The 27,743-nt window shown below is 46.9% G+C and overlaps 1 protein-coding gene across 1 annotated transcript in view; it reads left to right on the top strand.

Moving 5' to 3' along the window:
• The window catches only part of LOC137365572 (E3 ubiquitin ligase RNF157-like), a 455,910-nt gene that overhangs the window by 217,601 nt on the left and 210,566 nt on the right, over positions 1-27,743 (top strand). The window contains exons 9-15 of the mRNA XM_068027950.1: positions 26-97; positions 2,468-2,627; positions 3,367-3,479; positions 4,072-4,310; positions 4,452-4,557; positions 9,735-9,846; positions 11,271-11,449. Of these exons, the coding sequence (XP_067884051.1) occupies positions 26-97; positions 2,468-2,627; positions 3,367-3,479; positions 4,072-4,310; positions 4,452-4,557; positions 9,735-9,846; positions 11,271-11,449 (981 nt within the window). The remainder of the gene's footprint in view (positions 1-25; positions 98-2,467; positions 2,628-3,366; positions 3,480-4,071; positions 4,311-4,451; positions 4,558-9,734; positions 9,847-11,270; positions 11,450-27,743) is intronic.

Genomic DNA, 27,743 nt, shown 5'->3' with positions numbered 1-27,743 from the left:
CTCTCTCTCTCTCTCTTTCCCCCAGGTCGATGGTGTCTGTTACCTGCTGCAGGAAATTTATGGAATTGAGAATAAGTATAACTCCCAGCAATCTAAGGTAGGAGATTATGTAGGAGACAAATGTAGGTCCCTTACAGGAACAAGGGAATTTATTATGGGGAATAAAGAAATAGCTGACCAACTAAATGCATACTCACAAAGGAGGATGCAAATATCATACCAGAAATGTTGGGGAACACAGGGTTTAGAAAGAGGGAGGAACTGAAAGAAATCAGTATTAGTAGAGAAATGGTGTTGGGGAAATTGATGGGATTGAAGGCGGATAAATCCCCAGGGCCTGATGGTATGTATCCCAGAGTACTTAAGGAAGTGGCCCTAGAAATAGTGGATGTATTGGTGGTCATCTTCCAAGATTTTATAGACTCTGGAACAGTTCCTACAGATTGGAGGGTAGCTAATGTAACCCCACTATTTAAAAAGGGAGGTAGAGAGAAAGCAGGGAATTATAGACCAGTCAGCCTGATATTGGTAGTGAGGAAAATTCTAGAGTCCATTATCAAAGATTTTATAGCAGAGCACTTAGAGAAAAGTGGTAGAATCGGACAGAGTCAACATGGATTTACAAAAGGAAAATCATGCTTGACAAATCTACTAGAATTCTTCGAGGATGTAACTAGTAGAGTTGATGAGGGGAAGCCAGTGGATGTGGTTTATTTGGACTTTCAGAAGGCTTTCGACACAGTCCCACATAAGAGGTTAGCATGTAAAATTAAAGCACATGGGATTGGGGGTAGTGTATTGCGATGGATGGAAAATTGGTTGGTGGACAGGAAACAAAGAATAGGGATAAATGGGTCTTTTTCCGAATGGCAGGCAGTGACTAGTGGGGTACTGCAGGGATCAGTGCTAGGACCCCAGCTATTCACAATATATATTAATGATTTAGATGAGGGAACTAAATGTAATATCTCCAAATTTGCAGATGACACAAAACTGGGTGGGAGGGTGAGTTGTGAGGAGGATGCAGAGAGGCTTCAGGGTGATTTGGACAAGTTGAGTGAGTGGGCTAATGCATGGCAGATGTAGTATAATGTGGATAAATGTGAGGTTATCCACTTTGGTAGAAAAATAGGAAGGCAGATTATTATCTGAATGGCTATAAACTGAGAGGGGAATATGCAGCGAGACCTGGGTGTTCTCGTACACCAGTCGCTGAAGGTAAGCATGCAGGTGCAACAGGCGGTAAAAAAGGCAAATGGTATGTTGGCCTTCATAGCGAGAGGATTCGAGTACAGGAGCAGGGATGTCTTGCTGCAATTATACAGGGCCTTGGTGAGGCCACATCTGGAGTATTGTGTGCAGTTTTGGTTTCCTTATCTGAGGAAGGATGTTCTTGCTATAGAGGGAGTGTAGTGAAGGTTTACCAGACTGATTCCTGGGATGGTGGGGCTGACGTATGAGGAGAGATTGAGTCGGTTAGGATTATATTCGCTGGAGTTCAGAAGAATGAGGGGGGATCTCATAGAGACAGGGTAGATGCAGGAAGGATGTTCCCGATGGTGGGGGAGTCCAGAACCAGGGATCATAGTCTAAGGATACGGGGTAAACCTTTCAGGACTGAGATGAGGAGAAATTTCTTCACCCAGAGAGTGGTGAACCTGTGGAATTCACTACCACAGAAAGCAGTTGAGGCCAAAACATTGTGCGTTTTCAAGAAGGAGTTAGATATAGCTCTTGGGTCTAAAGGGATCAAAAGATATGGGGGGAAAGCAGGAACAGGTTACTGAGTTGGATGATCAGCCATGATCACAATGAATAGCGGAGCAGGCTCGAAGGGCCGAATGGCCTACTCCTGCTCCTATTTTCTATATTTCTATTATAGAATTGGAAACTTACACTTGATATAAAAAGCATTCTACAGGATTGAGGAGGTTGGTTCATCAACACAGCCCCTTGCAACGTGTATTTCCCCCCTATTCCCCTCTCGCCATCCCTCACCTCACTCTGAGTCTCCACTTGCTCCCCTGACCCATTCCCTCACCCACCTCCGCTCCCCTACCCCAGTCCTTCTCCTCTCTCCCCCTCCCCTTTCCCCTACCACCTTTCCACTCCAGTCCGCTTCCACTCTCCCTGTCCCCTCACCCTCCACTCTCCCTGTCCCCTCACACTACACCCCCCTCCTAGCCCCTTCACTAGTCTCCCCCCAGTCTAGGTCTCCCCTTTCCCCCTCCCCTCCTCTCCCCTAATCCGTCTCCTCTCTCCCCCTCCTTTCCCCTCTCCCAGTCAGTCTCCCCTCTCTCCCCCCACCCCTTCCCTCCTCTGTCCGAGTCTTCCTGCCCTCCCACAGTCCCACTCTCCCCTCCCCCACTCCCCTGCCATCCCCCTATCCGAGTCTCCCCTCCCCCACTCCCCTGCCATCCCCCTGTCCGAGTCTCCACTCTCTCACTATTTTTCTGTCCATGTGCAGGTGACTGATGATGAGTTAAGTGATAACAGCGCTGAGTGTGTCGTGTGCCTGTCTGATGTTCGGGATACGCTCATCCTCCCATGTCGACACCTGTGTCTCTGCAACGCCTGCGCAGACACCCTGCGATACCAGGCCAACAACTGTCCCATCTGCCGCCTACGTAAGATCATCCAGAGACCCCCTCAGTAACCAGTGTGTTCCCCTCAGTAACTATTGTGTTCCCCTGTCAGTAACCAGTGTTTCCCCCCCGCCTCAGTCGCCAGAGTGTTCCCCTCAGTAACCAGTGTGTTCCCCTCAGTAGCCAGTGTGTTCCCCTCAGTCGCCAGTGTGTTCCCCTCAGTCGCCAGTGTGTTCCCCTCAGTCGCCAGTGTGTTCCCCTCAGTCGCCCGTGTGTTCCCCTCAGTCGCCAGTGTGTTCCCCTCAGTCGCCAGTGTGTTCCCCTCAGTCGCCCGTGTGTTCCCCTCAGTCGCCAGTGTGTTCTTCTCAGCCGCCAGAGTGTTCCCCTCAGCCGCCAGAGTGTTCCCCTCAGCCGCCAGAGTGTTCCCCTCAGCCGCCAGAGTGTTCCCCTCAGCCGCCAGAGTGTTCCCCTCAGCCGCCAGAGTGTTCCCCTCAGCCGCCAGTGTGTTCCCCTCAGCCGCCAGTGTGTTCCCCTCAGCCGCCAGTGTGTTCCCCTCAGCCGCCAGTGTGTTCCCCTCAGCCGCCAGTGTGTTCCCCTCAGTCGCCAGTGTGTTCCTCCCCACTTCCCTCCATTTGAAGGAAACACACTGGGGTTGTGTTCTCTGGGGCAGTGGATGTTGATGTAAAGGGACAAAGGGGAGCGGAGAGAGCCCTGAGCCAGCTCCTGGGTTCCTAGACCTGTCCTGGTGTGCGGTTCACTGACCCCCTTCTCTCTCTTTCAGCATTCCGTGCTCTGCTGCAGATTAGAGCGATGAGAAAGAAACTGGACCCTCTGACACCGAGTAGCTATAATCCGATCATCGCGTCGCAGGTTCCTGAGTCTGATGATCATTCGGTGAGTGGCAGTTATTAGCAGCAGAGAAAGGACAGGTGCACAGACCCATCCTCCCGATACTGTCCAGCAGGGGGCAGAGGGTAGGGGGGTGGGATGGTCACAAGCCAACCTGCCCCTCCAGGGAATGGACTGATGTGTAGCATTATGGGGCTTTGAAATAAAACCAAATTATTGCAGAATAAAGGAGGAATGGGATAAGTGACTGTGAAAATGATCCAAGTGACCAGCAATCACAGTGCAGCTGCTGAAGCCTAGGTACAGGTGGGTATGGAGCATGGGAAATGGGTCTTGCTGATCTGACAGAGAGCAGGGCCCTCACCCCCAGAACCAGTCTGTGTGCCCAGCAACAATCTGTGGGTCAATGTAATTTGGCCTTTTGGGTTAAAATTGTTTAAGCACCATGTTAACTAGCTTGGTTTTGTTTGGTTGGGTTGGATTGGGTTTGTGTTGTGTTGGGTTGGGTTGGTTTGGGGTTGGGTTGTGCTGTGGTGGGTTGTGCTGTGTTGGGTTGGATCGGGTTGGGTTGTGTTTGATTGGGTTTGTTGGGTTGGGTTTGGTAACGGATTGTAAAATCTGTTCTTCCTTCCCCTAGTCCTCTGATCACATTCCCTTGGGCTATGAGGCTGTCTCGCTGTTGGAAGCCTTGAATGGCCCCCTCGCTCTGTCTCCAACAGCCCCTCCCATTCACCTGATTGGAGATGGCCATGCACCCAGTCCACTGCCTTCCTTTGGGCTTGATGGACGGACTCTTCCTGTGCACGCCTTGTCTCCGCTGGATAGGGTATGTGACAGTGCCAACCAAGGCCTCCAGCTGAAAAAAAGCACTTCAAAGTAAGTAAAACCTTCATTACCAACAGAAGAGTTGGAGAGTTCACACTCTCCCTCACTCTCTCTCTGTCTCTCTCTGGCTCTGGCTCTTTCTGTCTCTCTTTCTCTCTCTCTCTGCTGATAGGATTCACTCTTTCTCTCAAGGTCGTTCTCACAGAACTCCTCCATTCTTCACGAGGAAGATGAAGAGAAATCCTTCAGCGATGGGGAGGTAGTGTCCCCCAGAAAACCGTCCAATCAGGAAGTTGAGGTATTGTCCCTAAAAACATGGGTCAGTTTTAGTTGATTACCTGCAGTAAGATAAACACAGGCTCCTCTAAACACCTGATAAACACAGGCTCCCCTAAACACCCGATAAACACAGGCTCCCCGAAACACCCGATAAACACAGGCTCCCCGAAACACCCGATAAACACAGGCTCCCCTAAACACCCGATAAACACAGGCTCTCCTAAACACCCGATAAACACAGGCTCCCCTAAACACCCGATAAACACAGGCTCCCCTAAACACCCAATAAACACAGGCTCCTCTAAACACCCGATAAACACAGGCTCCCCTAAACACCCGATAAACACAGGCTCCTCTAAACACCCGATAAACACAGGCTCCTCTAAACTCCCGATAAACACAGGCTCCCCTAAACACCCGATAAACACAGGCTCCTCTAAACTCCCAATAAACACAGGCTCCCCTAAACACCCGATAAACACAGGCTCCTCTAAACTCCCGATAAACACAGGCTCCCCTAAACTCCCGATAAACACAGGCTCCTCTAAACTCCCGATAAACACAGGCTCCCCTAAACACCCGATAAACACAGGCTCCTCTAAACTCCCGATAAACACAGGCTCCCCTAAACTCCCGATAAACACAGGCTCCCCTAAACACCCGATAAACACAGGCTCCTCTAAACACCCGATAAACACAGGCTCCTCTAAACTCCCGATAAACACAGGCTCCTCTAAACTCCCGATAAACACAGGCTCCTCTAAACACCCGATAAACACAGGCTCCTCTAAACTCCCGATGAACACAGGCTCCTCTAAACTCCCGATAAACACAGGCTCCTCTAAACACCCGATAAACACAGGCTCCTCTAAACTCCCGATAAACACAGGCTCCCCTAAACACCCGATAAACACAGGCTCCTCTAAACTCCCGATAAACACAGGCTCCTCTAAACACCCGATAAACACAGGCTCCTCTAAACACCCGATATCACAGGTTCCCCTAAACACCCGATAAACACAGGCTCCTCTAAACTCCCGATAAACACAGGTTCCCCTAAACACCCATGGATGTCAAGGAGCCGACAGGGTAAAATAAGGCAGAAAAGAAAGGCTTCTGCCCAAACTGAGAACTCAAAACTGCAGAAAGCCGAGAGTAGTATAGAAAGTGGAGGGGTGAAATCAAAATGGAAATTAGGAAAGCAAAGAGAGGGCATGAAAGAATATTGGCAAGCAAAATCAAGGTGAATCAATAATGTTTTATCAATACATTAAGAGTAAGAGGATAACTAAGGAGAGAGTAGGGCCCATAAAAGACCAAAAAGGTAACCTATGTGTAGGAGCAGAAGATATTGATATTGTTCTTAATGAATAATTTGCATTTGTCTTCACAAAAGAGGGGGACGATTCAGATATTGTAGTTAAGGGGGAAGAGTGTGAAGTATTGGATGTGATAAACATAGGGAGAGAGGAAGTATTAATGGGATTAGCATCCTTGAAAGTTGATAAATCACCAGGGCCAGATGAAATATGCCCTAGGCTGTTAAAAGAAGCAAGAGAGGAAATAGCAGAAGGTCTGACCATCATTTTCCAGTCCTCACTGGATACAGGTGTGGTGCTGGAGGATTGGAGAATTGCTAACCTTGTACCTCTGTTTAAAAAGGGAGCGAAGGATAGACTGAATAATTACAGACCAGTCAGTCTAACCTCAGTAGTGGGCAAATTATTGGAATCTATTCTGAGACAGGATAAACTGTCACTTAGAAAGGCACAGGTTAATCAAGGATAGTCAGCATGGATTTGTTAAGGGAAGATCTTGTTTGACCAACTTGATTGAATTTTTTGAAGAAGTAACAAGGAAGATAGATGAGGGTAGTGCAGTTGATGTGGTCTACATGGATTTTAGCAAGGCTTTTGACAAGGTCCCACATGGCAGACTGGTTAAAAAAATAAAATCCCATGGGATCCAGGGAAATGCAGCAAGGCAGATACAAAAGTGGATCAGTGGCAGGAAACAAAGAGTAATTGTTGACGTGTGTTTTAGCGACTGGAGGGCTGTTTCCAGTGGCGTTCCACAGGGCTCAGTACTGGGTCCCCTGCTTTTTGTTGTATATATTAACGATTTGGACGTAAATGTAGGGCACATGATCAAGAAGTTTGTAGACGACACAAAGATTGGCCGTGTGGTAGGTAGCGAAAAGGATAGCTGTAGGCTGCAGGAAGATATTGATGGTCTGGTCAGGTGGGCAGAAAAGTGGCAAATGGAATTCAACCTGGAGAAGTGTGAGGTGATGTATTTGGGGAGGTCAAACAAGGCAAAGGAATACACGATTAATGGGAAAATACTGAGAAGTGTAGAGGAAGTGAGGGACCCTGGAGTGAATGTCCACAGGTCCCTAAAGGTAGCAGGACAGGTCGATAAGGTGGTTAAGAAGGCATATAGAATCCTTTCCTTTATTAGAGCAGGGAGGGTATGTTGGAACTGTATAACTTATTGGTTAGGCCACAACTTGAGTACTGTGTGCTGTTCTGGTCGTCTCATTACAGAAAGGATGTAATTGCAGTAGAGAGGGTACAAAGGAGATTTTTTTTTATTCATTCATGGGATGTGGGTGTCGCTGGCTAGTCCAGCATTTATTGCCCACCCCTAATTGCCCTTGAGAAGGTGGTGGTGAGCTGCCTTCTTGAACCGCTGCAGTCCATGTGGGGTAGGTACACCCACAGTGCTGTTAGGAAGGGAGTTCCAGGATTTTGACCCAGCGACAGTGAAGGAACGGCAATATAGTTCCAAGTCAGGATGGTGTGTGACTTGGAGGGGAACTTGTAGGTGGTGCTGTTCCCATGTATTTGCTGCCCTTGTCCTTCTAGTTGGTAGAGGTCGCGGGTTTGGAAGGTGCTGTCTAAGGAGCCTTGGTGCATTGCTGCAGTGCATCTTGTAGATGGTACACACTGCTGCCACTGTGCGTCGGTGGTGGAGGGAGTGAATGTTTGTGGATGGGGTGCCAATCAAGCGGGCTGCTTTGACCTCGATGGTGTCAAGCTTCTTGAGTGTTGTTGGAGCTGCACCCATCCAGGCAAGTGGAGAGTATTCCATCACACTCCTGACTTGTGCCTTGTAGATGGTGGACAGATATTGGGGAGACAGGAAGTGAGTTACTCGCCGCAGGATTCCTAGCCTCTGACCTGCTCTTGTAGCCACGATATTTATATGGCTACTCCAGTTCAGTTTCTGGTCAATGGTAGCCCCTAGGATGTTGATAGTGGGGGATTCAGCGATGGTAATGCCACTGAAGGTCAGGGGGAGATGGTTAGATTCTCTCTTTCCAAGGATGTTGCCAGAACTGGAAAAATGCAGCTATGAGGAAAGATTGGATAGGCTGGGGTTGTTCTTCTTGGAACAGAGAAGGCTGAGGGGAGATCTGATTGAAATGTACAATGTTTTGAAGGGCCCGGATAGAGTGGAGGTGAAGGGTCTATTCACCTTAGCAGAGAGGTCAGTGACGAGGGGGCATAGATTTAAAGTGATTGGTAGAAAGATTAGAGGGGAGATGAGGAAAAGCTTTTTCACCCAGAGGGCGGTGGGGGTCTGGAACTCACTGCCTGAAAGGGTAATTGAGGCAGAGACCCTCAACTCATTCAGAAGGAGTCTGGATATGCACCTCAAGTGCTGTAATCTGCAGGGCTACGGACCAAATACTGGAAGGTGGGATTAGAATAGGTGGATCGTTTTTCGGCCAGCACAGACACGATGGGCCAAGTGGCCTCTTTCTGTGCCTTAAACTTTCTATGATTCTATTCTCTGATTAAATGCAGACCCCTATAAACCCTAAGATACACGCAGGCCCCTCTGAACTCCAGGATAAACACAGCCCCCTCTAAACTCCAGCATAAACGCAGGCCCCTCTGAACTCCAGGATAAACATAGGCCTGTCTAAACTCCAGGATAAATGGAGGTCCCGCTCAATCTCCAGATAAACACAGGCTCCTCTAAACCCTAGAATAAACACAGAACCCTCTAGACGCTTGGATTAACACAGGCTCTCTAAACCCCAGGATAAATACAACCCCCTGAAATTCCCAAGAAGAAAATGAGGCTAATTCGTGTATAGGTCAGAGTCTACGATTGAGTCTAGGATTGAGCCTGGGATTGAGTTTAGGATTGAGTCTAGGATTGAGTCTGGGATTGAGTCTTGGATTGACGTTAGGATTGAGTCTGGGATTGAGGCTAGGATTGACGTTAGGATTGAGTCTGGGATTGAGTTTAGGATTGAGTCTCGGATTGACGTTAGGATTGAGTCTAGGATTGAGTCTAGGATTGACGTTAGGATTGAGTCTGGGATTGAGTTTAGGATTGAGTCTCGGATTGACGTTAGGATTGAGTCTAGGATTGAGTCTGGGATTGAGTCTAGGATTGAGTCTGGGATTGAGTTTAGGATTGACGTTGGGATTGAGTCTAGGATTGAGTCTAGGATTGAGTTTAGGATTGAGTCTAGGATTGAGTCTGGGATTGAGTCTTGGATTGACGTTAGGATTGAGTCTGGGATTGAGGCTAGGATTGACGTTAGGATTGAGTCTGGGATTGAGTCTAGGATTGACGTTAGGATTGAGTCTGGGATTGAGTTTAGGATTGAGTCTCGGATTGACGTTAGGATTGAGTCTAGCATTGAGTCTGGGATTGAGTCTGGGATTGAGTCTAGGATTGAGTCTGGGATTGAGTTTAGGATTGACGTTGGGATTGAGTCTAGGATTGAGTCTAGGATTGAGTCTAGGATTGAGTCTAGGATTGAGTTTAGGATTGAGTCTGGGATTGAGTCTTGGATTGACGTTAGGATTGAGTCTGGGATTGAGGCTAGGATTGAGGCTAGGATTGAGTCTAGGATTGACGTTAGGATTGAGTCTAGGATTGAGTCTAGGATTGACGTTAGGATTGAGTCTAGGATTGAGTCTAGGATTGACGTTAGGATTGAGTCTGGGATTGAGTCTAGGATTGAGTCTGGGATTGACGTTGGGATTGAGTTTAGGATTGAGTCTAGGATTGAGTCTTGGATTGAGTCTTGAATTGAGTTTAGGATTGAGTCTAGGATTGAGTCTGGGATTGAGTCTGGGATTGAGTCTTGGGTTGAGTGTAAGGTTGAGTGTCGGATTGGGATCGGTGTGTGGTAGTGTTCGGATAACTGATGTCCTTCTTGTTCCTCAGGGTTCTGGTGTTACACCCGAGAGTGAGAATCTGACTCTATCGTCCTCTGGAGCTGTCGACCAATCCTCGTGTACTGGAACACCACTCTCCTCCACCATCACATCACCTGAAGGTAATCCACAGAAATTATTTTGCCAACTGTATTCCTTGAATATCCCTCACTTGGGCCAAGGGGGTTGTAATGTATTAGGAACTGTGTTGTATCCAAGAAACATGAAGCACACATCTGGGAAATGTACCCAGTAACCATGCACTACCTCTGACCCTGCACTCTGTATTGTGACCTCTCCATCCCTGCACAGTCCCACGGAACCCAGATGTTTGATCCTCTGAGCAGGATGAGGTCTGTGTCTGTGAAGATCAACTCCAGAATCTTGGCTGTACTGGACCACACTGCAGCAAGCTCCACCCACTCCCAGTAAAACACTGAGGGACAGAGAGAGACGCAGAAAAATGGCCCTCCCCACCCCCCGGTATATACAGTGTAAACTCCACTGTGTACACAATGTGATCCCTCCCCCTGTGTACACAGTGTGACCCCCGTGTACATTCTGCAACCCCTCCCTATGTACACAGGATGACAACCCCACCCCTGTACACTTCCCCAAGCTGGTACCATGGACAGTCTATGTCTCCATCCCAGCTCATTCTGTAGGTTGTGTTTCTGATATATTTACTTATCTCTGACTGATCTGATACTGCTCTCTATCTCTCTGTTTTTTACTCCCTTCCTCTCTGTTTGTCTATGCCTCTGTCTCTCTCTGTGTCTCCCTCTGGTCTCCCTCTCTCTCTGTCACTCTCTCTGTCTCTCTCTCTCTTTCTCTGTCTCTTTCTCTCTCTCTCTGTCACTCTCTCTGTCTCTCTCTCTCTCTCTCTTTCTCTCTCTTTCTCTCTCTCTCTGTCACTCTCTCTCTCTCTGCCTCTCTCTCTCTCTGTGTCTCTTTCTCTCTCTCTGTCACTCTCTCTCTCTGTCTGTCACTCTCTCTCTCTGTCACTCTCTGTCTCTCTCTCTGTCTCTCTCTCTGTCTCTCTCTCTCTCTCTTTCTCTCTCTCTCTGTCACTCTCTCTCTCTCTGTCTCTCTCTCTCTCTTTCTCTCTCTCTCTCTTTCTCTCTCTCTCTGTCACTCTCTCTCTCTGTCTGTCACTCTCTCTGTCACTCTCTGTCTTTCTCTCTCTCTATCTCTCTGTTTTTTACTCCCTTCCTCTCTGTTTGTCTATGCCTCTGTCTCTCTCTGTGTCCCTCTCTCTGTCTCCCTCTGGTCTCCCTCTCTCTCTGTCTCTCTCTCTGTCTCTCTCTCTGTCTCTCTCTGTCTCTCTCTCTCTCTCTCTCTCTGTCACTCTCTCTCTGTCTGTCACTCTCTCTCTCTGTCACTCTCTGTCTCTCTCTCTCTGTCTCTCTCTCTCTCTCTACGTCTGTCTCTCTCTCTCTCTTTCTCTCTCTGTCACTCTCTCGCTCTGTCACTCCCGCTCTGTTTCTCTATCTCTCTCTCTATCTCTCTCTCTCTGACCCTGTCATGGCCTCTCTCAATCCACCAGATGCCAGCAGTAGTCTGGCACAATCTGTGATGTCAATGGCCTCCTCCCAGGTCAGCACTGACACCATCTCCTCCATGTCGGGCTCGTACGTGGCGACTGGACCGGATGATCTTCTGGACTATGTTATTGATGAACACCTGACACTGCCGGTGATGGAGGAACACAAGGAGGAGGTAGAGGTGAGGCTCCTGAAGTTTCAGTCTTCTGCCTGAGTTGACATTGTCTCCACCATGTGTTAGTGCAAGAGACTGTGAGACTGGCAGGAGGTGTCTGTTAGTGCGAGAGATTGTGACACTGTGATGAGGTGTGTGTTAGTGCGAGAGATTGTGACACTGTGATGAGGTGTGTGTTAGTGCGAGAGATTGTGAGACTGTGGCGGGAGATGTGTGTTAGTGCGAGAGATTGTGACACTGTGATGAGGTGTGTGTTAGTGCGAGATTGTGAGACTGTGATAGGAGGTGTGTGTTAATACAAGAGATTGTGAGGCTGTGATAGGTGGTGTGTGTTAGTGCAAGAGATTGTGAGGCTGTGATAGGTGGTGTGTGTTAGTGCGAGAGATTGTGAGGCTGATAGGAGGTATATGTGAGTGTGAGAGATTGTGAGGCTGTGATAGGTGGTGTGTGTTAGTGCAAGAGATTGTGAGGCTGTGATAGGTGTGTGTTAGTGCGAGAGATTGTGAGACAGTGAAAGGAGGTATGTGTTAGTGCAAGAGATTGTGAGACTGTGATAAGAGGTGTGTGTTAGTGCGAGAGCTTGTGAGACTGTAATTGGATGTGTGTGTTAGTGCGAGAGATTGTGAGACTGTGATAGGAGGTGTGTGTTAGAGTGAGAGATTGTGAGACAGTGAAAGGAGGTATGTGTTAGTGCGAGAGATTTTGAGACTGATAAGAGTTGTGTGTTAGTGCGAGAGATTGTGAGAGTGTGGCGGGAGGAGTGTGTTAGTGCGAGAGATTGTGAGAGTGTGGCGGGAGGAGTGTGTTAGTGCGAGAGATTGTGACACTGATAAGAGGTGTGTGTTAGTGCGAGAGATTGTGAGGCTTTGATAGGAGGTGTGTGTTAGTGCGAGAGCTTGTGAGACTGATTGGATGTGTGTGTTAGTGCAAGAGATTGTGAGACTGTGATAAGAGGTGTGTGTTAGTGCGAGAGATTGTGAGACAGTGAAAGGAGGTATGTGTTAGTGCAAGAGATTGTGACACTGTGATAGAGGTGTGTGTTAGTGCGAGAGATTGTGAGGCTTTGATAGGAGGTGTGTGTTAGTGCGAGAGCTTGTGAGACTGATTGGATGTGTGTGTTAGTGCAAGAGATTGTGAGACTGTGATAAGAGGTGTGTGTTAGTGCGAGAAATTGTGAGGCTTTGATAGGAGGTGTGTGTTAGTGCGAAAGATTGTGAGACTGTGATAGGATGTGTGTGTTAGTGCGAGAGAATGTGAGGCTTTGATACGAGTTGTGTGTTAGTGCAAGAGATTGTGAGGCTGTGATTGGATGTGTGTGTTAATGTGAGAGATTGTGGGACTGTGATCGGAGGAGTGTGTTAGTGCGTGAGATTGTGAGGCTGTGATAGGAGGTGTGTGTTAGTGCGAGAGATTGTGAAGCTGTGATAGGTGGTTTGTGTTAGTGCGAGAGATTGTGAGACTGTGATAAGAGGTGTGTGTTAGTGCGAGAGATTGTGAGACTGCGATAGGTGGTGTGTGTTCGTGCGAGAGAGTGTGAGCATGTGATAGGTGGTGTTTGGTAGTGCGAGAGTGTGTGAGACTGTTAGAGGTGGTGTGAGTTAGTGCGAGAGATTGTGAGACACTGAAAGGAGGTATGTGTTAGTGCAAGCGATTGCGACACTGTGATAAGAGGTGTGTGTTAGTGCGAGAGATTGTGAGGCAGTGAAAGGAGGTATGTGTTAGTGCAAGAGATTGTGAGGCTGTGATTGGATGTGTGTGTTAATGTGAGAGATTGTGGGACGGTGATAGGAGGAGTGTGTTAGTGTGAGAGATTGTGAGACTGTGATAGGAGGTGTGTGTTAGTGCGAGAGATTGTGAGATTGATAGGAGGTGTGTGTTAGTGAGAGAGAATGTGAGATTGATAGGAGGTGTGTGTTAGTGCGAGAGGTTGTGAGATTGATAGGAGGTGTGTGTTAGTGCGAGAGGTTGTGAGATTGATATGAGGTGTGTGTTAGTGTGAGCGGTTGTGAGATTGATAGGAGGTGTGTGTTAGTGTGAGAGGTTGTGAGATTGATAGGAGGTGTGTGTTAGTGTGAGAGATTGTGAGATTGATGGGAGGTGTGTGTTAGTGTGAGAGGTTGTGAGATTGATAGGAGGTGTGTGTTAGTGCGAGAGGTTGTGAGACACTGAAAGGAGGTATGTGTTAGTGCAAGCGATTGCGACACTGTGATAAGAGGTGTGTGTTAGTGCGAGAGATTGTGAGGCAGTGAAAGGAGGTATGTGTTAGTGCAAGAGATTGTGAGGCTGTGATTGGTTGTGTGTGTTAATGTGAGAGATTGTGGGACGGTGATAGGAGGAGTGTGTTAGTGTGAGAGATTGTATGACTGTGATAGGAGGTGTGTGTTAGTGCGAGAGATTGTGAGATTGATAGGAGGTGTGTGTTAGTGAGAGAGATTGTGAGATTGATAGCAGGTGTGTGTTAGTGCGAGAGGTTGTGAGATTGATAGGCTGGGACATAGATAGGCTGCAGAGCTGGGCTGAGAGATGGCAAATGGAGTTTAATGCGGAGAAGTGTGAGGTGATTCACTTTGGAAGGAGTAACAGCAATGCAGAGTACTGGGCTAATGGGAAGATTCTTGGTAGTGTAGATGAGCAGAGAGATCTTGGTGTCCAGGTACATAAATCCCTGAAAGTTGCTACCCAGGTTAATAGGGCTGTTAAGAAGGCATATGGTGTGTTAGCTTTTATTAGTAGGGGGATCGAGTTTCGGAGCCACGATGTCATGCTGCAGCTGTACAAAACTCTGGTGAGACCGCACCTGGAGTATTGCGTGCAGTTCTGGTCACCGCATTATAGGAAGGATGTGGAAGCTTTGGAAAGGGTGCAGAGGAGATTTACTAGGATGTTGCCTGGTATGGAGGGAAGGTCTTATGAGGAAAGGCTGAGGGACTTGGGGTTGTTTTCGTTAGAGAGAAGGAGGAGGAGAGGTGAATTAATAGAGACATATAAGATAATCAGAGGGTTAGATAGGGTGGATAGTGAGAGTCTTTTTCCTCGGATGATGATGGCAAACACGAGGGGACATAGCTTTAAGTTGAGGGGTGATAGATATAGGACAGATGTCAGAGGTAGTTTCTTTACGCAGAGAGTAGTAGGGGCGTGGAACGCCCTGCCTGCAACAGTAGTAGACTCGCCAAATTTAAGGGCATTTAAGTGGTCATTGGATAGACATATGGATGAAAATGGAATAGTGTAGGTCAGATGGTTTCACAGGTCGGCGCAACATCGAGGGTCGAAGGGCCTGTACTGCGCTGTAATGTTCTAATGTTCTAATGATAGGAGGTGTGTGTTAGTGTGAGAGACTGTGAGATTGATAGGAAATGTGTGTTAGTGCGAGAGGTTGTGAGATTGATAGGAGGTGTGCGTTAGTGAGAGAGATTGTGAGATTGATAGGACGTGTGTGTCAGTGCGAGAGATTGTGAGATTGATAGAAGGTGTGTGTTAGTGTGAGAGGTTGTGAGATTGATAGGAGGTGTGTGTTAGTGTGAGAGATTGTGAGATTGATAGGAGGTGTGTGTTAGTGTGAGAGATTTTGAGATTGATGGGAGGTGTGTGTTAGTGCGAGAGATTGAGAGATTGAGATTGATAGGAGGTGTGTCTTAGTGCGAGAGATTGTGAGATTGATGGGAGGTGTGTTAGTGCGAGAGATTGTGAGATTGATAGGAGGTGTGTGTTAGTGTGAGAGGTTGTGAGATTGATAGGAGGTGTGTGTTAGTGTGAGAGATTGTGAGATTGATAGGAGGTGTGTGTTAGTGTGAGAGATTGTGAGATTGATGGGAGGTGTGTGTTAGTGCGAGAGATTGAGAGATTGAGATTGATAGGAGGTGTGTGTTAGTGCGAGAGATTGTGAGATTGATGGGAGGTGTGTGTTAGTGCGAGAGATTGTGAGATTGATAGGAGGTGTGTGTTAGTGTGAGAGACTGTGAGATTGATAGGAGGTGTGTGTTAGTGTGAGAGATTGTGAGATTGATGGGAGGTGTGTGTTAGTGCGAGAGGTTGTGAGATTGATAGGAGCTGTGCGTTAGTGTGAGAGATTGTGAGATTGATAGGACGTGTGTGTCAGTGCGAGAGATTGTGAGATTGATAGAAGGTGTGTGTTAGTGTGAGAGGTTGTGAGATTGATAGGAGGTGTGTGTTAGTGTGAGAGATTGTGAGATTGATAGGAGGTGTGTGTTAGTGTGAGAGATTGAGAGATTGATGGGAGGTGTGTGTTAGTGCGAGAGTTTGAGAGATTGAGATTGATAGGAGGTGTGTGTTAGTGCGAGAGATTGTGAGATTGATGGGAGGTGTGTGTTAGTGCGAGAGATTGTGAGATTGATAGGAGGTGTGTGTTAGTGTGAGAGGTTGTGAGATTGATAGGAGGTGTGTGTTAGTGTGAGAGGTTGTGAGATTGATAGGAGGTGTGTGTTAGTGTGAGAGATTGTGAGATTGATAGGAGGTGTGTGTTAGTGTGAGAGATTGTGAGATTGATGGGAGGTGTGTGTTAGTGCGAGAGATTGAGAGATTGAGATTGATAGGAGGTGTGTGTTAGTGCGAGAGATTGTGAGATTGATGGGAGGTGTGTGTTAGTGCGAGAGATTGTGAGATTGATAGGAGGTGTGTGTTAGTGTGAGAGACTGTGAGATTGATAGGAGGTGTGTGTTAGTGTGAGAGATTGTGAGATTGATGGGAGGTGTGTGTTAGTGCGAGAGGTTGTGAGATTGATAGGAGGTGTGCGTTAGTGTGAGAGATTGTGAGATTGATAGGAGGTGTGTGTTAGTGCGAGAGATTGTGAGATTGATAGGAGGTGTGTGTTAGTGTGATAGACTGTGAGATTGATAGGAGGTGTGTGTTAGTGTGAGAGGTTGTGAGATTGATAGGAGGTGTGTGTTAGTGTGAGAGATTGTGAGATTGATAGGACGTGTGTGTCAGTGTGAGAGATTGTGAGATTGATAGGAGGTGTGTGTTAGTGTGAGAGATTGTGAGATTGATAGGAGGTGTGTGTTAGTGCGAGAGGTTGTGAGATTGATAGGAGGTGTGTGTTAGTGTGAGAGATTGTGAGATTGATGGGAGGTGTGTGTTAGTGCGAGAGATTGTGAGATTGATAGGAGGTGTGTGTTAGTGTGAGAGACTGTGAGATTGATAGGAGGTGTGCGTTAGTGTGAGAGATTGTGAGATTGATAGGAGGTGTGTGTTAGTGCGAGAGGTTGTGAGGTTGATAGGAGGTGTGTGTTAGTGTGAGAGATTGTGAGATTGATAGGAGGTGTGTGTTAGTGTGAGAGATTGTGAGATTGATAGGAGGTGTGTGTTAGTGTGAGAGATTGTGAGATTGATAGGAGGTGTGTTAGTGTGAGAGATTGTGAGATTGATAGGAGGTGTGCGTTAGTGTGAGAGATTGTGAGATTGATAGGAGGTGTGTGTTAGTGTGAGAGATTGTGAGATTGATGGGAGGTGTGTGTTAGTGCGAGAGATTGTGAGATTGATGGGAGGTGTGTGTTAGTGCGAGAGGTTGTGAGGTTGATAGGAGGTGTGTGTTAGTGCGAGAGATTGTGAGATTGATAGGAGGTGTGTGTTAGTGTGAGAGGTTGTGAGATTGATAGGAGGTGTGTGTTAGTGTGAGAGATTGTGAGATTGATAGGAGGTGTGTGTTAGTGTGTGAGGTTGTGAGATTGATAGGAGGTGTGTGTTAGTGCAAGAGGTTGTGAGATTGATAGGAGGTGTGTGTTAGTGTGAGAGGTTGTGAGATTGATAGGAGGTGTGTGTTAGTGTGAGAGGATGTGAGATTGATAGGAGGTGTGTGTTAGTGCGAGAGGTTGTGAGATTGATAGGAGGTGTGTGTTAGTGCAAGAGGTTGTGAGATTGATAGGAGGTGTGTGTTAGTGTGAGAGGTTGTGAGATTGATAGGAGGTGTGTGTTAGTGCGAGGTTTTGTGAGATTGATAGGAGGTGTGTGTTAGTGCGAGATGTTGTGAGATTGATAGGAGGTGTGTGTTAGTGCGAGAGATTGTGAGATTGATAGGAGGTGTGTGTTAGGGCGAGAGGTTGTGAGATTGATTGGTGGTGTGTGTCAGTGCGAGAGGTTCTGAGATTGATAGGAGGTGTGTGTTAGTGCGAGAGATTGTGAGATTGATAGGAGGTGTGTGTTAGGGCGAGAGGTTGTGAGATTCATAGGAGGTGTGTGTTAGTGCGAGAGATTGTGAGATTGATAGGAGGTGTGTGTTAATGTGAGAAGTTGTGAGATGAAAAGGAGGTGTGTGTTAGTGTGAGCGGTTGTGAGATTGATAGGTGTGTGTTGGTGCGAGAGGTTGTGAGATTCATAGGAGGTGTGTGTTAGTGCGAGAGATTGTGAGATTGATAGGAGGTGTGTGTTAGTGTGAGAGGTTGTGAGATTGATAGGAGGTGTGTGTTAGTGCGAGCGATTGTGAGATTGATAGGAGGTGTGTGTTAGGGCGAGAGATTGTGAGATTGATAGGAGGTGTGTGTTCGTGCGAGAGGTTGTGAGATTGATAGGAGGTGTGTGTTAGTGCGAGAGATTGTGAGATTGATAGGAGGTGTGTGTTAGTGCGAGAGGTTGTGAGATTGATTGGAGGTGTGTGTTAGTGCGAGAGATTGTGAGATTGACAGGAGGTGTGTGTTAGTGCGAGAGGTTGTGAGATTGATAGGAGGTGTGTGTTCGTGCAAGAGGTTGTGAGATTGATGGGAGGTTTGTGTTCGTGTGAGAGATTGTGAGATTGATAGGAGGTGTGTGTTAGTGCGAGAGATTGTGAGATTGATGGGAGGTTTGTGTGAGTGCGAGAGGTTCTGAGATTGATAGGAGGTGTGTGTTAGTGCGAGGGATTGTGAGATTGATAGGAGGTGTGAGAGACTGTGAGATTGATAGGAGGTGTGTGTTAGTGGGAGAGATTGTGAGATTGATAGGAGGTGTGTGTTAGTGTGTGAGGTTGTGAGATTGATAGGAGGTGTGTGTTAGTGCAAGAGGTTGTGAGATTGATAGGAGGTGTGTGTTAGTGCGAGGGATTGTGAGATTGATAGGAGGTGTGAGAGACTGTGAGATTGATAGGAGGTGTGTGTTAGTGGGAGAGATTGTGAGATTGATAGGAGGTGTGTGTTAGTGTGAGAGGTTGTGAGATTGATAGGAGGTGTGTGTTAGTGTGTGAGGTTGTGAGATTGATAGGAGGTGTGTGTTAGTGCAAGAGGTTGTGAGATTGATAGGAGGTGTGTGTTAGTGTGAGAGATTGTGAGAGTGTGGCGGGAGGAGTGTGTTAGTGCGAGAGATTGTGAGAGTGTGGCGGGAGGAGTGTGTTAGTGCGAGAGATTGTGACACTGATAAGAGGTGTGTGTTAGTGCGAGAGATTGTGAGGCTTTGATAGGAGGTGTGTGTTAGTGCGAGAGCTTGTGAGACTGATTGGATGTGTGTGTTAGTGCAAGAGATTGTGAGACTGTGATAAGAGGTGTGTGTTAGTGCGAGAGATTGTGAGACAGTGAAAGGAGGTATGTGTTAGTGCAAGAGATTGTGACACTGTGATAGAGGTGTGTGTTAGTGCGAGAGATTGTGAGGCTTTGATAGGAGGTGTGTGTTAGTGCGAGATCTTGTGAGACTGATTGGATGTGTGTGTTAGTGCAAGAGATTGTGAGACTGTGATAAGAGGTGTGTGTTAGTGCGAAAGATTGTGAGACTGTGATAGGATGTGTGTGTTAGTGCGAGAGAATGTGAGGCTTTGATACGAGTTGTGTGTTAGTGCAAGAGATTGTGAGGCTGTGATTGGATGTGTGTGTTAATGTGAGAGATTGTGAAGCTGTGATAGGTGGTTTGTGTTAGTGCGAGAGATTGTGAGACTGTGATAAGAGGTGTGTGTTAGTGCGAGAGATTGTGAGACTGCGATAGGTGGTGTGTGTTCGTGCGAGAGAGTGTGAGCATGTGATAGGTGGTGTTTGGTAGTGCGAGAGTGTGTGAGACTGTTAGAGGTGGTGTGAGTTAGTGCGAGAGATTGTGAGGCTTTGATACGAGCTGTGTGTTAGTGCAAGAGATTGTGAGGCTGTGATTGGATGTGTGTGTTAATGTGAGAGATTGTGGGACTGTGATCGGAGGAGTGTGTTAGTGCGTGAGATTGTGAGGCTGTGATAGGAGGTGTGTGTTAGTGCGAGAGATTGTGAAGCTGTGATAGGTGGTTTGTGTTAGTGCGAGAGATTGTGAGACTGTGATAAGAGGTGTGTGTTAGTGCGAGAGATTGTGAGACTGCGATAGGTGGTGTGTGTTCGTGCGAGAGAGTGTGAGCATGTGATAGGTGGTGTTTGGTAGTGCGAGAGTGTGTGAGACTGTTAGAGGTGGTGTGAGTTAGTGCGAGAGATTGTGAGACACTGAAAGGAGGTATGTGTTAGTGCAAGCGATTGCGACACTGTGATAAGAGGTGTGTGTTAGTGCGAGAGATTGTGAGGCAGTGAAAGGAGGTATGTGTTAGTGCAAGAGATTGTGAGGCTGTGATTGGATGTGTGTGTTAATGTGAGAGATTGTGGGACGGTGATAGGAGGAGTGTGTTAGTGTGAGAGATTGTGAGACTGTGATAGGAGGTGTGTGTTAGTGCGAGAGATTGTGAGATTGATAGGAGGTGTGTGTTAGTGCGAGAGGTTGTGAGATTGATAGGAGGTGTGTGTTAGTGCGAGAGGTTGTGAGATTGATATGAGGTGTGTGTTAGTGTGAGCGGTTGTGAGATTGATAGGAGGTGTGTGTTAGTGTGAGAGGTTGTGAGATTGATAGGAGGTGTGTGTTAGTGTGAGAGATTGTGAGATTGATGGGAGGTGTGTGTTAGTGTGAGAGGTTGTGAGATTGATAGGAGGTGTGTGTTAGTGCGAGAGATTGTGAGGCAGTGAAAGGAGGTATGTGTTAGTGCAAGAGATTGTGAGGCTGTGATTGGTTGTGTGTGTTAATGTGAGAGATTGTGGGACGGTGATAGGAGGAGTGTGTTAGTGTGAGAGATTGTATGACTGTGATAGGAGGTGTGTGTTAGTGCGAGAGATTGTGAGATTGATAGGAGGTGTGTGTTAGTGAGAGAGATTGTGAGATTGATAGCAGGTGTGTGTTAGTGCGAGAGGTTGTGAGATTGATAGGCTGGGACATAGATAGGCTGCAGAGCTGGGCTGAGAGATGGCAAATGGAGTTTAATGCGGAGAAGTGTGAGGTGATTCACTTTGGAAGGAGTAACAGCAATGCAGAGTACTGGGCTAATGGGAAGATTCTTGGTAGTGTAGATGAGCAGAGAGATCTTGGTGTCCAGGTACATAAATCCCTGAAAGTTGCTACCCAGGTTAATAGGGCTGTTAAGAAGGCATATGGTGTGTTAGCTTTTATTAGTAGGGGGATCGAGTTTCGGAGCCACGATGTCATGCTGCAGCTGTACAAAACTCTGGTGAGACTGCACCTGGAGTATTGCGTGCAGTTCTGGTCACCGCATTATAGGAAGGATGTGGAAGCTTTGGAAAGGGTGCAGAGGAGATTTACTAGGATGTTGCCTGGTATGGAGGGAAGGTCTTATGAGGAAAGGCTGAGGGACTTGGGGTTGTTTTCGTTAGAGAGAAGGAGGAGGAGAGGTGAATTAATAGAGACATATAAGATAATCAGAGGGTTAGATAGGGTGGATAGTGAGAGTCTTTTTCCTCGGATGATGATGGCAAACACGAGGGGACATAGCTTTAAGTTGAGGGGTGATAGATATAGGACAGATGTCAGAGGTAGTTTCTTTACGCAGAGAGTAGTAGGGGCGTGGAACGCCCTGCCTGCAACAGTAGTAGACTCGCCAAATTTAAGGGCATTTAAGTGGTCACTGGATAGACATATGGATGAAAATGGAATAGTGTAGGTCAGATGGTTTCACAGGTCGGCGCAACATCGAGGGTCGAAGGGCCTGTACTGCGCTGTAATGTTCTAATGATAGGAGGTGTGTGTTAGTGTGAGAGACTGTGAGATTGATAGGAAATGTGTGTTAGTGCGAGAGGTTGTGAGATTGATAGGAGGTGTGCATTAGTGTGAGAGATTGTGAGATTGATAGGACGTGTGTGTCAGTGCGAGAGATTGTGAGATTGATAGAAGGTGTGTGTTAGTGTGAGAGGTTGTGAGATTGATAGGAGGTGTGTGTTAGTGTGAGAGATTGTGAGATTGATAGGAGGTGTGTGTTAGTGTGAGAGATTTTGAGATTGATGGGAGGTGTGTGTTAGTGCGAGAGATTGAGAGATTGAGATTGATAGGAGGTGTGTGTTAGTGCGAGAGATTGTGAGATTGATGGGAGGTGTGTGTTAGTGCGAGAGATTGTGAGATTGATAGGAGGTGTGTGTTAGTGTGAGAGGTTGTGAGATTGATAGGAGGTGTGTGTTAGTGTGAGAGATTGTGAGATTGATAGGAGGTGTGTGTTAGTGTGAGAGATTGTGAGATTGATGGGAGGTGTGTGTTAGTGCGAGAGATTGAGAGATTGAGATTGATAGGAGGTGTGTGTTAGTGCGAGAGATTGTGAGATTGATGGGAGGTGTGTGTTAGTGCGAGAGATTGTGAGATTGATAGGAGGTGTGTGTTAGTGTGAGAGACTGTGAGATTGATAGGAGGTGTGTGTTAGTGTGAGAGATTGTGAGATTGATGGGAGGTGTGTGTTAGTGCGAGAGGTTGTGAGATTGATAGGAGGTGTGCGTTAGTGTGAGAGATTGTGAGATTGATAGGACGTGTGTGTCAGTGCGAGAGATTGTGAGATTGATAGAAGGTGTGTGTTAGTGCGAGAGGTTGTGAGATTGATAGGAGGTGTGCGTTAGTGTGAGAGATTGTGAGATTGATAGGAGGTGTGTGTTAGTGCGAGAGATTGTGAGATTGATAGGAGGTGTGTGTTAGTGTGATAGACTGTGAGATTGATAGGAGGTGTGTGTTAGTGTGAGAGGTTGTGAGATTGATAGGAGGTGTGTGTTAGTGTGAGAGATTGTGAGATTGATAGGACGTGTGTGTCAGTGTGAGAGATTGTGAGATTGATAGGAGGTGTGTGTTAGTGTGAGAGATTGTGAGATTGATAGGAGGTGTGTGTTAGTGCGAGAGGTTGTGAGATTGATAGGAGGTGTGTGTTAGTGTGAGAGATTGTGAGATTGATGGGAGGTGTGTGTTAGTGCGAGAGATTGTGAGATTGATAGGAGGTGTGTGTTAGTGTGAGAGACTGTGAGATTGATAGGAGGTGTGCGTTAGTGTGAGAGATTGTGAGATTGATAGGAGGTGTGTGTTAGTGCGAGAGGTTGTGAGATTGATAGGAGGTGTGTGTTAGTGTGAGAGATTGTGAGATTGATAGGAGGTGTGTGTTAGTGTGAGAGATTGTGAGATTGATAGGAGGTGTGTTAGTGTGAGAGATTGTGAGATTGATAGGAGGTGTGCGTTAGTGTGAGAGATTGTGAGATTGATAGGAGGTGTGTGTTAGTGTGAGAGATTGTGAGATTGATGGGAGGTGTGTGTTAGTGCGAGAGATTGTGAGATTGATGGGAGGTGTGTGTTAGTGCGAGAGGTTGTGAGGTTGATAGGAGGTGTGTGTTAGTGCGAGAGATTGTGAGATTGATAGGAGGTGTGTGTTAGTGTGAGAGTTTGTGAGATTGATAGGAGGTGTGTGTTAGTGTGATAGACTGTGAGATTGATAGGAGGTGTGTGTTAGTGTGAGAGGTTGTGAGATTGATAGGAGGTGTGTGTTAGTGTGAGAGATTGTGAGATTGATAGGAGGTGTGTGTTAGTGTGATAGACTGTGAGATTGATAGGAGGTGTGAGAGGTTGTGAGATTGATAGGAGGTGTGTGTTAGTGTGAGAGGTTGTGAGATTGATAGGAGGTGTGTGTTAGTGTGTGAGGTTGTGAGATTGATAGGAGGTGTGTGTTAGTGCAAGAGGTTGTGAGATTGATAGGAGGTGTGTGTTAGTGTGAGAGGTTGTGAGATTGATAGGAGGTGTGTGTTAGTGTGAGAGGATGTGAGATTGATAGGAGGTGTGTGTTAGTGCGAGAGGTTGTGAGATTGATAGGAGGTGTGTGTTAGTGCAAGAGGTTGTGAGATTGATAGGAGGTGTGTGTTAGTGTGAGAGGATGTGAGATTGATAGGAAGTGTGTGTTAGTGTGAGAGATTGTGAGATTGATAGGAGGTGTGTGTTAGTGCGAGAGGTTGTGAGATTGATAGGAGGTGTGTGTTAGTGGGAGAGATTGTGAGATTGATAGGAGGTGTGTGTTAGTGCGAGAGATTGTGAGATTGATAGGAGGCGCGTGTTAGTGCGAGAGGTTGTGAGATTGATAGGAGGTGTGCGTTAGTGCGAGAGATTGTGAGATTGATAGGAGGTGTGTGTTAGTGTGAGAGGTTGTGAGATTGATAGGAAGTGTGTGTTAGTGTGAGAGGTTGTGAGATTGATAGGAGGTGTGTGTTAGTGAGAGAGATTGTGAGATTGATCGGAGGTGTGTGTTAGTGTGAGAGGTTGTGAGGTTGACAGGAGGTGTGTGTTAGTGTGAGCGGTTGTGAGATTGATAGGAATTGTGTGTGTTAGGGCGAGAGATTGTGAGATTGATCGGAGGTGTGTGTTAGTGTGAGAGGTTGTGAGGTTGACAGGAGGTGTGTGTTAGTGTGAGCGGTTGTGAGATTGATAGGAATTGTGTGTGTTAGGGCGAGAGATTGTGAGTTTGATCGGAGGTGTGTGTTAGTGTGAGAGGTTGTGAGATTGATAGGAGGTGTGTGTTAGTGCGAGGGATTGTGAGATTGATAGGAGGTGTGTGTTAGTGTGAGAGGTTGTGAGATTGATAGGAGGTGTGTGTTAGTGCGAGGTTTTGTGAGATTGATAGGAGGTGTGTGTTAGTGCGAGATGTTGTGAGATTGATAGGAGGTGTGTGTTAGTGCGAGAGATTGTGAGATTTCTAGGAGGTGTGTGTTAGGGCGAGAGGTTGTGAGATTGATAGGAGGTGTGTGTTAGTGTGAGAGGTTGTGAGATTGATAGGAGGTGTGTGTTAGTGCGAGAGATTGTGAGATTGATAGGAGGTGTGTGTTAGGGCGAGAGATTGTGAGATTGATAGGAGGTGTGTGTTCGTGCGAGAGGTTGTGAGATTGATAGGAGGTGTGTGTTAGTGCGAGAGATTGTGAGATTGATAGGAGGTGTGTGTTAGTGCGAGAGGTTGTGAGATTGATTGGAGGTGTGTGTTAGTGCGAGAGATTGTGAGATTGACAGGAGGTGTGTGTTAGTGCGAGAGGTTGTGAGATTGATAGGAGGTGTGTGTTCGTGCAAGAGGTTGTGAGATTGATGGGAGGTTTGTGTTCGTGTGAGAGATTGTGAGATTGATAGGAGGTGTGTGTTAGTGCGAGAGATTGTGAGATTGATGGGAGGTTTGTGTGAGTGCGAGAGGTTCTGAGATTGATAGGAGGTGTGTGTTAGTGCGAGGGATTGTGAGATTGATAGGAGGTGTGAGAGACTGTGAGATTGATAGGAGGTGTGTGTTAGTGGGAGAGATTGTGAGATTGATAGGAGGTGTGTGTTAGTGCGAGAGGTTGTGAGATTGATAGGAGGTGTGTCTTAGTGTGAGAGGTTGTGAGATTGATCGGAGGTGTGTGTTAGTGAGAGAGATTGTGAGATTGATCGGAGGTGTGTGTTAGTGCGAGAGGTTGAGAGATTGATAGGAGGTGTGTGTTAGTGTGAGAGACTGTGAGATTGATAGGAGGTGTGTGTTAGTGTGAGAGGTTGTGAGATTGATAGGAGGTGTGTGTTAGTGCGAGAGGTTGTGAGATTGATAGGAGGTGTGTGTTAGGGTGAGAGGTTGTGAGATTGATAGGAGGTGTGTGTTAGTGAGAGAGATTGTGAGATTGATAGGAGGTGTGTGTTAGTGTGAGAGGTTGTGAGATTGATAGGAGGTGTGTGTTAGTGTGAGAGGTTGTGAGATTGATAGGAGGTGTGTGTTAGTGTGAGAGGTTGTGAGATTGATAGGAGGTGTGTGTTAGTGCGAGAGATTGTGAGATTGATAGGAGTTGTGTGTTAGTGCGAGAGGTTGTGAGATTGATAGGAGGTGTGTGTTAGTGTGAGAGGTTGTGAGGTTGACAGGAGGTGTGTGTTAGGGCGAGAGATTGTGAGATTGATAGGAGGTGTGTGTTAGTGTGAGAGGTTGTGAGATTGATAGGAGGTGTGTGTTAGTGTGAGAGATTGTGAGATTGATTGGAGGTGTGTGTTCGTGCGAGAGGTTGTGAGATTGATAGGAGGTGTGTGTTAGTGCGAGAGATTGTGAGATTGATAGGAGGTGTGTGTTAGTGCGAGAGGTTGTGAGATTGATAGGAGGTGTGTCTTAGTGTGAAAGGTTGTGAGATTGATCGGAGGTGTGAGAGACTGTAAGATTGATAGGAGGTGTGTGTTAGTGCGAGAGGTTGTGAGATTGATAGGAGGTGTGTCTCAGTGTGAGAGGTTATGAGATTGATCGGAGGTGTGTGTTAGTGAGAGAGATTGTGAGATTGATCGGAGGTGTGTGTTCGTGCGAGAGGTTGTGAGATTGATAGGAGGTGTCTGTTAGTGTGAGAGACTGTGAGATTGATAGGAGGTGTGTGTTAGTGTGAGAGGTTGTGAGATTGATAGGAGGTGTGTGTTAGTGTGAGAGGTTGTGAGATTGATAGGAGGTGTGTGTTAGTGCGAGAGGTTGTGAGATTGATAGGAGGTGTGTGTTAGTGTGAGAGATTGTGAGATTGATAGGAGGTGTGTGTTAGTGAGAGAGATTGTGAGATTGATAGGAGGTGTGTGTTAGTGTGAGAGGTTGTGAGATTGATAGGAGGTGTGTGTTAGTGTGAGAGGTTGTGAGATTGATAGGAGGTGTGTGTTAGTGTGAGAGGTTGTGAGATTGATAGGAGGTGTGTGTTAGTGTGAGAGGTTGTGAGATTGATAGGAGGTGTGTGTTAGTGCGAGAGATTGTGAGATTGATAGGAGGTGTGTGTTAGTGTGAGAGGATGTGAGATTGATAGGAGGTGTGTGTTAGTGTGAGAGATTGTGAGATTGATAGGAGGTGTGTGTTAGTGCGAGAGGTTGTGAGATTGATAGGAGGTGTGTGTTAGTGGGAGAGATTGTGAGATTGATAGGAGGTGTGTGTTAGTGCGAGAGATTGTGAGATTGATAGGAGGCGCGTGTTAGTGCGAAAGGTTGTGAGATTGATAGGAGGTGTGCGTTAGTGCGAGAGATTGTGAGATTGATAGGAGGTGTGTGTTAGTGCGAGAGGTTGTGAGATTGATCGGAGGTGTGTGTTAGTGTGAGAGGTTGTGAGATTGATAGGAGGTGTGTGTTAGTGAGAGAGATTGTGAGATTGATCGGAGGTGTGTGTTAGTGTGAGAGGTTGTGAGGTTGACAGGAGGTGTGTGTTAGTGTGAGCGGTTGTGAGATTGATAGGAATTGTGTGTGTTAGGGCGAGAGATTGTGAGATTGATCGGAGGTGTGTGTTAGTGTGAGAGGTTGTGAGGTTGACAGGAGGTGTGTGTTAGTGCGAGGGATTGTGAGATTGATAGGAGGTGTGTGTTAGTGTGAGAGGTTGTGAGATTGATAGGAGGTGTGTGTTAGTGCGAGGTTTTGTGTGATTGATAGGAGGTGTGTGTTAGTGCGAGATGTAGTGAGATTGATAGGAGGTGTGTGTTAGTGCGAGAGATTGTGAGATTGATAGGAGGTGTGTGTTAGGGCGAGAGGTTGTGAGATTGATTGGTGGTGTGTGTCAGTGCGAGAGGTTCTGAGATTGATAGGAGGTGTGTGTTAGTGCGAGAGATTGTGAGATTGATAGGAGGTGTGTGTTAGGGCGAGAGGTTGTGAGATTCATAGGAGGTGTGTGTTAGTGCGAGAGATTGTGAGATTGATAGGAGGTGTGTGTTAATGTGAGAGGTTGTGAGATTAAAAGGAGGTGTGTGTTAGTGTGAGCGGTTGTGAGATTGATAGGTGTGTGTTGGTGCGAGAGGTTGTGAGATTCATAGGAGGTGTGTGTTAGTGCGAGAGATTGTGAGATTGATAGGAGGTGTGTGTTAGTGTGAGAGGTTGTGAGATTGATAGGAGGTGTGTGTTAGTGCGAGAGATTGTGAGATTGATAGGAGGTGTGTGTTAGGGCGAGAGATTGTGAGATTGATAGGAGGTGTGTGTTCGTGCGAGAGGTTGTGAGATTGATAGGAGGTGTGTGTTAGTGCGAGAGATTGTGAGATTGATAGGAGGTGTGTGTTAGTGCGAGAGGTTGTGAGATTGATTGGAGGTGTGTGTTAGTGCGAGAGATTGTGAGATTGACAGGAGGTGTGTGTTAGTGCGAGAGGTT

This window comes from Heterodontus francisci, unplaced genomic scaffold (genome assembly GCF_036365525.1).
Source record: "Heterodontus francisci isolate sHetFra1 unplaced genomic scaffold, sHetFra1.hap1 HAP1_SCAFFOLD_405, whole genome shotgun sequence".
In the NCBI taxonomy this organism is placed as follows: Eukaryota; Metazoa; Chordata; class Chondrichthyes; order Heterodontiformes; family Heterodontidae; genus Heterodontus; species Heterodontus francisci.
The sequence above is the reverse complement of the archived record's forward strand: the minus strand, read 5'-3'. Positions and strand labels throughout refer to the sequence as shown.